General features: G+C 45.6%; 4 protein-coding genes across 6 annotated transcripts; 3 read left to right on the forward strand and 1 right to left on the reverse strand.

Moving 5' to 3' along the window:
* The first annotated feature begins 726 nt into the window (after positions 1 to 726).
* On the forward strand, positions 727 to 4,058 carry Adf1 (Adh transcription factor 1). Of its 2 annotated transcripts, XM_017169364.3 has the most exons (4): positions 728 to 901; positions 982 to 1,170; positions 2,668 to 2,961; positions 3,027 to 4,058. In XM_017169364.3, coding segments are annotated over exons 1-4 (789 nt in total). In that variant the 5' UTR covers positions 728 to 900; the 3' UTR covers positions 3,332 to 4,058. The 2 variants fall into 2 exon arrangements, with proteins under 2 accessions (XP_017024855.1, XP_017024853.1); XM_017169366.3 differs by having other exon boundaries at positions 727 to 1,170.
* A 324-nt stretch (positions 4,059 to 4,382) lies between these two features.
* Positions 4,383 to 4,997, forward strand: LOC108076478 (synaptic plasticity regulator PANTS). Its single transcript, XM_017169367.3, has 2 exons — positions 4,383 to 4,516; positions 4,569 to 4,997. Exons 1-2 carry the CDS (start codon positions 4,445 to 4,447, stop codon positions 4,965 to 4,967), a joined length of 471 nt encoding a protein of 156 aa, XP_017024856.1. The 5' UTR covers positions 4,383 to 4,444; the 3' UTR covers positions 4,968 to 4,997.
* A 309-nt stretch (positions 4,998 to 5,306) lies between these two features.
* Positions 5,307 to 6,333, forward strand: LOC108076436 (coenzyme Q-binding protein COQ10, mitochondrial). Of its 2 annotated transcripts, none has more exons than XM_017169291.3 (3): positions 5,307 to 5,446; positions 5,559 to 5,693; positions 5,753 to 6,333. In XM_017169291.3, exons 1-3 carry the CDS (start codon positions 5,373 to 5,375, stop codon positions 6,210 to 6,212), a joined length of 669 nt encoding a protein of 222 aa, XP_017024780.1. In that variant the 5' UTR covers positions 5,307 to 5,372; the 3' UTR covers positions 6,213 to 6,333. The 2 variants fall into 2 exon arrangements, with proteins under 2 accessions (XP_017024780.1, XP_070140813.1); XM_070284712.1 differs by having other exon boundaries at positions 5,358 to 5,446; positions 5,535 to 5,693.
* Positions 6,271 to 9,686, reverse strand: Hsepi (D-glucuronyl C5-epimerase). The gene is made up of 3 exons (XM_017169290.3): positions 9,199 to 9,686; positions 7,758 to 9,142; positions 6,271 to 7,665 (listed from the first exon to the last, which is right to left on the reverse strand). Exons 1-3 carry the CDS (start codon positions 9,298 to 9,300, stop codon positions 7,299 to 7,301), a joined length of 1,854 nt encoding a protein of 617 aa, XP_017024779.1. The 5' UTR covers positions 9,301 to 9,686; the 3' UTR covers positions 6,271 to 7,298.
* Between the last annotated feature and the right edge of the window lie 77 nt (positions 9,687 to 9,763).

The following is a 9,763-nucleotide window of genomic DNA, read 5'->3' on the forward strand; positions in this document are numbered from 1 at the left end:
AGCTGTATTTTCCTTCTGACGTATTCGGCTACTGCTGAAATAAGCTAGCTGTACAGTATCAAGAAACGCCGTTCTCGTAGAACTTTATATATTTGTGTATTTAGCTTTACGCATTTGTCCATTTTTTGGCACGAGTTGGCAGCTCTTACAGTGTTGTCTAATGCATCAGATCCGTCGCTTCATTGGCTAGAGCTGGGAAACTATCGATAGTGGCACCATTCGATATTTTCGATGATTTGAAAACGAAAATTCGATACTATCGATAGTATCGTTTTTTTACGATTCTTTTTGCAAATTAAAGTTATAGCAATTTCAAATAGAATTATAATACTATTCAAGAGTTTAAAAATTATGCCATATGTTTTGACTAAGTAATTAACATAAATATTCTATCCAAGCAACTTTGCACAAATAAAATTGTATTACCATTGCTAAACATACGCTTAGACTCTGAAGACGTGGCGTAGACGCACCCTTTCTTTTGAAATTCAGTTAATATTTTTCACCGCCAACTCCAATTTAAGTTAATTTAGAATACATTTTTATTATAAAAAAAAAATATATATATATATATATATTTGTTTGCATTTTTCTTACTAAATTTTAGCAACAAAGCAGAGATATAAAAATAGTCCCGTACTATCGATAGTGATAAAAAACTATCGATGGTGGCTCAAAAAAAGGAAAAAGTCGATACCTCGATAGTACCATCGATAGTTTCCCAGCTCTATCATTGGCAGAGACGCGACTGAGCTGGGACGTACCGTTGGCAGAGACGCGACAGAGAAATAAAATTAAAACGTCGACGTTCCTTCCTCGCAGAAGAAACCCAATCAAAATAAAAACAAACAGTGCGTTCGCGCCAAATACTTAACAACAATTAGCAAACGAAAGAAACAAAGTGAGTGTCGGCTAACGGAGCTGTCGCCCCAGCTTGTCCCGTTTCGGTAACGTAAATCCCGTTTCTCGTTTTGTCTGCAGTGCATACCCTTACGGCAGCCATAGAGATGGATAAGCTCGACGCCAACATTGAGCAGCAGTTTGATCTAAATCTCATTGAGGCTGTCAAGCTGAACCCAGTGATATACGATAGATCCCACTACAATTATAAGCACTTCGTGCGCAAGGCCCAGACCTGGAAACAAATCGCCGAAACGCTCGGTGTGCCTGGTAAGTGAAATTCGTCTGGTTTTGGCTACGGGCTGTCCGTGCCCCAACAACAGCCAATTGATTAATTCTGTAAAGGGGGCCAGAGAGTCGACGACGGCAGTGGCCGAGACTGAGGCCGTGGCGGAGGCGGTGGCAGAGGCAGAGGCAGCAAGTGTACAGAAAACGACGCAAAAGTGAACGGCGACGCGGCGCAGTAGCTGGCTGATGGTTGGGAAAGTGCAGGGGCGCACTCAATTGGGCCGAGGGTGTATCACAGGGTGGACTTACAGTCGAAAGAATCAAGTAAAAGTGAAAATCGAAGGAGCTTATAACTGGACAACCTTTAGATTTCAAAAATTCAGATAATACAACAATTTAATTGTAAATATCGTTCATAATATTCATTCATCTTGTTGCCGTCAGATCTGTATCTGGTCTATTCCCTAATAATATTTAAAGTAGACCCTTTAGTATGTCATTGGAATTTATACAAAAAGCTAAGAAAAATAGTTATAATGTACATAGTTTTTGATTTTTAACTAAATTTTTTAATGTCTTTCCCAATATAGTCGCCCCGTTTCGGGCGCTGCGATTTCGCTCCTGCTTTCTCTGTCGAGCGAAGTCCTCAGTGGCAGTGTGCTCAGTCGATATTTTTGAAGTTGCTGTACTTTGCTGTCGCGTCGCAGTAGTTGTCTCGCTCGCACTCACGCCATTCTGCTTGCGCCAGCGTTTATTTTCGTACACTGCGCTGCTCCTACAACTCTGCGTCGGCCGACAGCTCACTCACTCACACACACCACCATTCGTACACACACATCAGACATGCATATGTATGTAGAGACCGACCAGGCAGCTTTCGTTTCTTTTTCATGGGGTATACAACCGAATTCACCGCACATTCCCACCCCTTGCCGGGCGTTGATCGAACCCTACATTTTCGTCTATACATATGCTGCACCTTGTTCGGGTTTTGATTATGCAAGACGGTGGCTCGAAATTAAAGTTGCTGCAAAGACGACCAAACGGAAAATGCCACAGGTTTCCGTCTTTCTTTTGACAGCGGGTGGAGGGCAGTCGAAGTCGGCAGTAACCAGTCGTCGGCGTCACCATCACGTCAACGTCTCTGCTGACGCTAGGAATCTGCTGCTTGCGCCTTCTGCCGCCGCCTCTGCTTCTGTCAACAGTGGCAAACAGCTGCTGGCGCAAGTGGATAGGTTTGTTTTGATTTGATGCTTTCCGACAGGGGCTCCGGGATAGGTTTACAACAACCTAAGCCATGGGTGGCTTTATAAACCGATTACGATGTATGCAATCTAATCATCTTCTTTCGGATGAATCAAATTCTGCGTTGAAAACTTGTAATCCAAGTTATCTCTACTAGCCCTTACCCTTCCTGGGTATCATAATTAGACGGAGAAGATAGTATAGTTTTCTACACTATAAAAAATCATATATTGATATTCGATAAATGAATTATTTAATTTAAATTATAAACATGGTATTTCTCTTTATTTTCAGAACAAAAATGTACAAAGCGTTGGAAGAGCTTGCGCGACAAGTTCGCCCGCGAGATGAAACTCTGCCAGGAATCGAGATGGCGCTACTTTAAGCAAATGCAATTTCTTGTGGACTCCATTCGCCAGTACAGAGAGTCCTTGCTTGGCAAGTGCGCCAATGGTAGTCAGAATGCCAACCAAGTGGCAGATCCTTCGCAGCAGCAACAGGCACAACAGCAGACCGTTGTGGACATCTTCGCGCAACCGTTTAACGGGAGCGCCACGACCTCGGCCCAGGCATTGACTCATCCTCACGGTTAGGAACATTTTCATATAGACATGCTGTTTTTTTTACTAAATGGTATTTCCTATATCTTACAGAAATCACTGTCACCGGTGACGCTCAGCTGGCTACTGCTGTGGGAAAGGACCAAAAGCCATATTTCTACGAGCCGCCGCTTAAGCGCGAACGCAGCGAGGAAGAACACAGTGACAACATGCTTAACACCATTAAGATTTTCCAGAACAATGTCTCCCAGGCGGTCAGCGCCGAGGACCAGTCGTTCGGCATGGTCGTCACGGACATGCTCAACACGCTGGGCGTGCGGCAGAAGGCCGAGGCCAAGGTGCACATCATTAAGTATCTGACGGATATGCAGCTGCTGGCGCAGCACAACAAATACTAACTGCCGGGCGGCTGTCACCGGCAGCTGCTGCAGCTGCTCCAACTGGAGAGCGTTCTGTCTTGAGAGCAAATTAGTGAGGGGGTGCGGCCACCCACATCCACACAGGCTTGCGGTCGTGTGTGCGGTCACTTTCTTTAGAAAATAGTCTTAAAGTCAAACTACAGATTAATATTAGACATAAAAAGCCCCACGGCGCATACCCATAAAGCGTAATTATACTTCACTAACCCCGAAAAGTAGACAACATACATATATACATCTTTATATGCTTAGTTTGACCTCGAGATCGATGATCCACGATCCACTTCGCGCCCAATTCTCAGCAGTGTACAAACAAAATGCGATGGAATAAACAGCGATCCTAGACTTAGGCGTAGTTTGTTTAACATCCGTGGATTCACTTAAAATGCAGATTGTAAATTTTTTGACTACGATTTAGTTGTAACTTGCCATTGGGTCTTAGCTCTGTAATTAAGAACACACGTAATCGTTATTTTAATTTTATAAGTTCTGTTGTAATATGCTGAAAACGCTTGGTAAAATACTTTGAAAGGCTTTAATTAAGTACGACGAGAGGAAATATTAAACACCTTTTTACACAGTGAACGCATATTACACACTTTACACGGAAACAATCGAAATAGTTGCCGGCAACCACAAGTTGCTAACCATTTTCAATGATTGATTGTGCAATTATTTTGTATTAAAAGATATGTTTGAAAAGTAACCACACTCTTGTTTTAATAGGACGTTATGGGGTCCAAGCATTAATAAACGCTATTAGATTAACAAAAATACGAAAGGATGACTTATTAAACTGAACTGGGGTATTTGCTGTTCCTGTATAAAGTGCGTCCCAAAAACCTGTAAAGGCTAAAGTTCCAAATGTATTATAATTTATGTTTTTCATTTTTTTTTTGTACAATTCCTATGATAAGTTTTAAAAAAATTTTATTTGGCCCGCGTTGCGACCAATTACAGCCCACTTATCGATATTTCTAAACGATAATAAACATAATCAGCTGTTTGCTATTGATATTTTGATCGATAGCAAACAATATCAGATGTTTCAGTGGCCGGTTGAACTGAATATTTTTATATAATTGACTAACAATGGCAAAGGAACCCGAAAATACTGACATAAAATCGAATAGTACAAAGAACACACTGGATGATGCGTGGGCAGTAAGTATTGAACTCCAGCAATGTACCGGAAAATGACGGATTCCTATTCCAGATACGGCCTTGTCACCTGTACAAAGATGAATACGACGACTGCACGAGTTTTAAGGCCCGCTTCCATCAGTACTTCATATTTGGTCAGGACACCGACTGCTCCCAGTGGCTGACAGACTACCGGAACTGCGAGCGCTACCAGCAGTCCAATGGCAACGATGTGGCTGCCGGCGCGGCGGTGATAAAAAGCGAGGAGGAGCGTCGATTAAACCGCCTGCGCGCTCACTTCGCTAACGACACCTGGCAGAAGCGGAAACAGCCGCCTGGGGACTGGGCCGCACCGCTGCCCGATTGGATGGAGAAACGGAACGAGAATACGTTTCTGGAGATGAAGCAGAAGGAGCTATCCGGCCTGGCAGCGCCGCAAGAGGAGGAACGCTCTCTGTGTGTTATTATGTAGGAAATAAATTATTGTGGGAAAGAACTTAAAGTGCTGTCTTTGTGATCTAAAATTATCTTTAACAAAGGTTAGTGAAAGTATTGGAGAGAAGACAATTTTTACAGTTTATTTAAAAGCTAATTTAGAATCAAACAGGAAGACACGCTAGAAGGACTCTGGTTTTGATGCTTATCATATATTTACGTACAATATAGGTATATAGGATTAGGTCTTTACAAGAAGACCCCTTGAAAGGGTATACAAATGTCGGCATGTACAAATGTGACGATTGCTGCGGTATGATATGTGTGGTATTTTTTAAAATCAGTTTTAGTATATTTTATCGGACCACCCCCTATCACATTATTGTTTTTATTTTCGATTACTCACCCATTTTGCATCAAATCTCGCCCAGCCTTGCCCAAAATGCTAAAGGGCGGGAGCACACTGAAAGCCCTGGACGTCAGACTCCGACTGCTAAGACCCTTTATTGAAACAAGGTCAGCAGGTAAATATAAATTACATAATTTGAGGCCAATGGCAAACCTGGGGCACCATTGCGGCAGCAAAATTCACCGTGTTATTCAGAAGGTGCTTCTACAACTATTGCAGTGGCTGTGGACGCCGACAGCAGGAGCAGCAACCGCAGCAGCAGCGCAGCTTCTCTAACAGCATCCACAGGTCCTACATAACGTTCAATGATTTTCGCACCAAGAACCGCTCGTACACCAAGAAGGAGCTCGTTGGGTAAGTATATTGTGCACTAAAGCTGGTCTAGTTTACATCTGATGAAATCATCCCACAAGGTACTCCATGCTGGACATGTATAGCGTCGTCTCCGACGTCAGCAACTACCACAGATTTGTTCCGTACGTAAAGCGTTCGCATGTGCACAGCCAGGAGAGCGGTGGAAGAGACTTCCGGGCGGACCTGATAGTGGGCTTCCCCCCGCTTAACGAGGCATACACGTCGCGCGTCACCCTGGTCCCACCCAGTCTGGTCAAGTCCGAGTGCCATGACGGACGTCTGTTTAACTACCTGTTGAACGAGTGGCGCTTTAGGCCGGGCCTCAAGGACATACCCAACTCCTGTGTGTTGGATTTTAAGGTCTCGTTTGAATTCAAATCGCTTCTGCATAGCAACGTTGCAAACATCTTCTTCGACTTGATCTGCGATCAAATGGAAAACGCCTTCATCCAGGAGGTGCGTAGACGGAGCGGCCCGCCCTCCATCCGCTCGCACGTGCTGACTTCCCAGCGATCCTGACCCCCCTGTAGCAAATGAATAGACGAAAATTTGTAATACACGACGTGTACAAAGAACATAAAATTAAGTACTTTAATATGTCGATTCTTTTAACACAATACTAAAAATTAATATTCGTGAACAGTCTCGTTTTGGGTCAGTAGAAGCAACAGAGATAACGGATTCGTAGATTACATTCAAACTCAAATGATATATTAGTACTCTTAATTGACAGATGGTAAACTAAAGTTAAGTTTGGAATGGCATCGTTTAAGTTGAGAGAAATACAGGAGAGTACCCTCCGCAGGTTGCCTACGCGCTACAGTACATTACATTACATTACATGCTTACCGTAAATAGAAATTGTTATTATCGTGCATCGTTATCTTTACCTATGTAAGTATTTTTTGGGGCTCTTGGGGCAGTTAGTTTGAGTGGGAACGTTACGACTATCTCTACTGGGGAGGGTGTATACATATGCATATAACAGACGCTACTTGGGCTCAAACTCCAACTATTATTCTAAGCTCGCTACAGTACTTTATACAGGGTTGTGACAAAGACCTTATAATGCGAAGATAGTAACGCCGTGCACACGAACTTTTCGTGATGGCTCAGAAAAACTGCTTGCATATGGCAATTCAATTGTAAGGGCATGGTTATTATAAGGTCTTTGTGGAGTATAGCGAACGCTACTTAGTTTTGCGCTGTAAAAACAACAATAGGTGTTTAGTGTTAAATGTAAGTTACTTCTTGTTAATTTCTCAATATTGTCCAGTGAGCGCGGGTGCAACTACATATTTTCGCCAAAACAATTAGCCTATAAATTGGGGACTAACAAATGCTAAAGACAAGTGGCCAACAGCTGAATAATAGGCAATTGAAGATAAAGGTACAATAGCTTAACCCTAGACGCCTAGCCAGACAAGCTAGCAAGTACGAGGTTCGGAAATAATAAAATAAAACCACGGAATCAATTCCGGGCCGGAAAATTAAGTGACACCCCAATGCAACCATTTAGAATGGTCAAGCATACACAATGTCTTACAAAAAGCCTTACAAAATATCACTTTTTCGACGACGGTATGCCGCCAGTTTCCTTAGTTCTCAGTTGTGCTTGGCCCGTCTGCCAAACATATAGCCCTTCCAGCGTTCTGCTGTTTGCGCAATCAGCGGATCGCTGTCGATGGTGGCCAGCAAAAGGAGCTGGTTAACGTGCGTTGCATGATAGTCCCAGCGGGCCAGGTTTGGGGCCACGCCCAGGCTTAGGTGACGAAGGTCGTAGCTGGTCCCGGAGCCCGTGTCGTACAACAGCAGCATCTTCTTCAGGGAGTACATGCCCTGGGCAAACAGTTTGCCAGCTTCTCGTGCGATCTTAACGGGCGCGGTGCTGTTGAGATCGTACAGGCCGAGCAGTGAGTAAATAAATCCGTTGAGCACGTAAGAGGGTGGCGTTGTGGGGTACTCCTCGTACCTATTTGAGAAACAAAAAAGTTTCGATTAATCAAATGAAATATTTCGCTTTAATTCCTGTCTCTAAACTTATAATTTCAAGGTTCTACGCACCAGTAAAATTTGTCCATGAACTGTGCCAGAACGCCGCCGTCCCGTGAAAATACCCTGTATGGTTGAAGGCCTGCCGCCGCCGCACGTAGGTAGCGCTCATCTCCGCCTGAATGCCAGTAGGCTCTGGCCAGCACAGATATGGCGTGGCCCTGTCCCATTGCCGAGATCCATCCCGGACGCAGCTCGGCGAATCCGTTGAGGCTGCGACGCACGGGATTGGTCCAGCCACCCGTCTTGGGATCCTGGTTATGGACGAACCACTCTGCTGCATCGTAAAAGTGCGCGAGATGGTCGCTGGTAGAAAGCGTTATGTTGTCGTAGAAACCCAGGCCTAGGAAACCGATAGAAAGGACCTCCAGGTCTGAGCGTCGTATTTTTAGTGGCGACCGCTTGTCCCCCAGGACGATGCCCTTCTGGACGTCGATGTGCAGGTCCCGTGTGATGTGCCGCCATTTGTTTAGCGCCGACCCGCCAAGGCCATAGTATATGTTAGAGTCCTGCACGCTGAGCAGCAGATCGGCGGGTATGTAGTGGAGGTTGTAACAATGCCGCGTGTCGCGGTTTTGGACGGTGACCATGAGGCTGCTGCTATTGGTCACCAACAGCAAGTCCACACTAAGCAGCAAGTCCAGGGTCTGGTTGAGGGCGATGCTAATGGCGCCCTCAAAGCCGGGCGCGGTCTCGAACTGGACCACGCTGGTGTTGAACTTGTGGTGCCAGATGCGTGTCATGTTGCTCGTTTTGGGGGTGCTCCAGTCCATCTGGTTGGCATCGGCGTCCTCGAGGACCCGGATCCGCGGCGCTGGCTCCGTAAGGTTCTTGCTATAGTGCGACAGTGCGAACTGGGCTATCTGCGTGGGGTAGAAGTAGCCTCGCTTCTCCCACTGCGTGCTAACCGGCACGCCCTCGGCAGCGCTGATACACTTCACCCGGTCGCGTACTTCTACGTTGTAGTTCTCGAAGTACATGAATACGCCGCGCGCGTCGTACTTGCCCCTGGGCAGGTTCACCTTGGCCGTGCTGTGCATCCAGTTGAACTTGGCCACCTCGCTGCCGCTGGTGGAGACGGCTCCGCTTACCTCAAAGTAGTTTCGCAGGAAGGAGAAGGGCAAGTACACCTCGTTTGCGTTCTCGTCTCGCTTGCAGTGCACGCTGTACTCCTGGTTAATGGAGCACTCGATGTCCTGCAGAACGGTGGCATCGCCACTGCCAGAGGCCTGCCTGGCTGACGGCCGGTCCAGCGTGCGCACAAAGTCCGGTGAGAAGGAGAAGGCGGCACATCGCATGTACACGCCCAGGGTTATTACCACCACGGCCACAATGAGGATGAGCAGCACGGCTTTCAGGTTCAGACGCATGATGAAAAAGACCAAAGGCTCGCGTTGCTAAGATACAAGATTGGTTGACTGAAAGGGCTCTCTGGAAGATATGTAACTCTCACCTTGATACCGTGCTGCGGCTTGCGTGGCTCCCGGCTATTCCGGGCTACTGCTGGCAGTTCTGGCGGGAAGGCATCTCTCTGGGTGCTCGGATACTTGGACATCCGGTGGGCTCGGAATCGATCGCAGGTTTCCTTTTAATAATCTTGCACTGTTGATCTCCTTGCTCAGTGAAGGTGAGTCATGCTCTAAATATAGGATCGCTTTGATTTGGCAGATGCATGCTGACTATAGTTGATAGCAGTGCGGTGCACCAGTGCACCAGTGGAAAATGGCACCTGCAGAGCCACCAGCTGCTCGATGCCAGATCTATGCGGTGTCCCGAGGATGCTCCATTTGTTGCAGCCGTTCCCTAACCATATTTGACCGAGTTTTTGCCTAATTTTTGTCACAACTTCTGAAGAAAAACAGCAAAACAGCAGGAACTGGCAATTGTTTTGGCAAGAAGAAGAAATATCGATATACCATCGATGTTCGATGTTCTACTGACACTGAAAAAAAAACCTAAGATGCTTGATTAATTAAGTTTTGATTATTTTTAAAATGAACTTGTAATTTAAAAAAAAA

This window comes from Drosophila kikkawai, chromosome 2R (genome assembly GCF_030179895.1).
Source record: "Drosophila kikkawai strain 14028-0561.14 chromosome 2R, DkikHiC1v2, whole genome shotgun sequence".
NCBI lineage: Eukaryota > Metazoa > Arthropoda > Insecta > Diptera > Drosophilidae > Drosophila > Drosophila kikkawai.

Coding starts and splice junctions, on each gene's coding strand:
- Adf1 (XM_017169364.3), top strand. Junction 1,171..2,667: donor CGAAACGCTCGGTGTGCCTG/GTAAGTGAAATT, acceptor CTTTATTTTCAG/AACAAAAATGTACAAAGCGT. Junction 2,962..3,026: donor GGCATTGACTCATCCTCACG/GTTAGGAACATT, acceptor TATATCTTACAG/AAATCACTGTCACCGGTGAC.
- LOC108076478 (XM_017169367.3), top strand. CDS start 4,445: ATGGCAAAGGAACCCGAAAATACTGACATAAAATCGAATAGTACAAAG. Junction 4,517..4,568: donor CACTGGATGATGCGTGGGCA/GTAAGTATTGAA, acceptor TTCCTATTCCAG/ATACGGCCTTGTCACCTGTA.
- LOC108076436 (XM_070284712.1), top strand. CDS start 5,373: ATGCTAAAGGGCGGGAGCACACTGAAAGCCCTGGACGTCAGACTCCGA. Junction 5,447..5,534: donor AGACCCTTTATTGAAACAAG/GTCAGCAGGTAA, acceptor CGTGTTATTCAG/AAGGTGCTTCTACAACTATT. Junction 5,694..5,752: donor ACCAAGAAGGAGCTCGTTGG/GTAAGTATATTG, acceptor TCATCCCACAAG/GTACTCCATGCTGGACATGT.
- Hsepi (XM_017169290.3), bottom strand. CDS start 9,300: ATGTCCAAGTATCCGAGCACCCAGAGAGATGCCTTCCCGCCAGAACTG. Junction 9,143..9,198: donor AGCCGCAGCACGGTATCAAG/GTGAGAGTTACA, acceptor CTTGTATCTTAG/CAACGCGAGCCTTTGGTCTT. Junction 7,666..7,757: donor TTCATGGACAAATTTTACTG/GTGCGTAGAACC, acceptor TTTCTCAAATAG/GTACGAGGAGTACCCCACAA.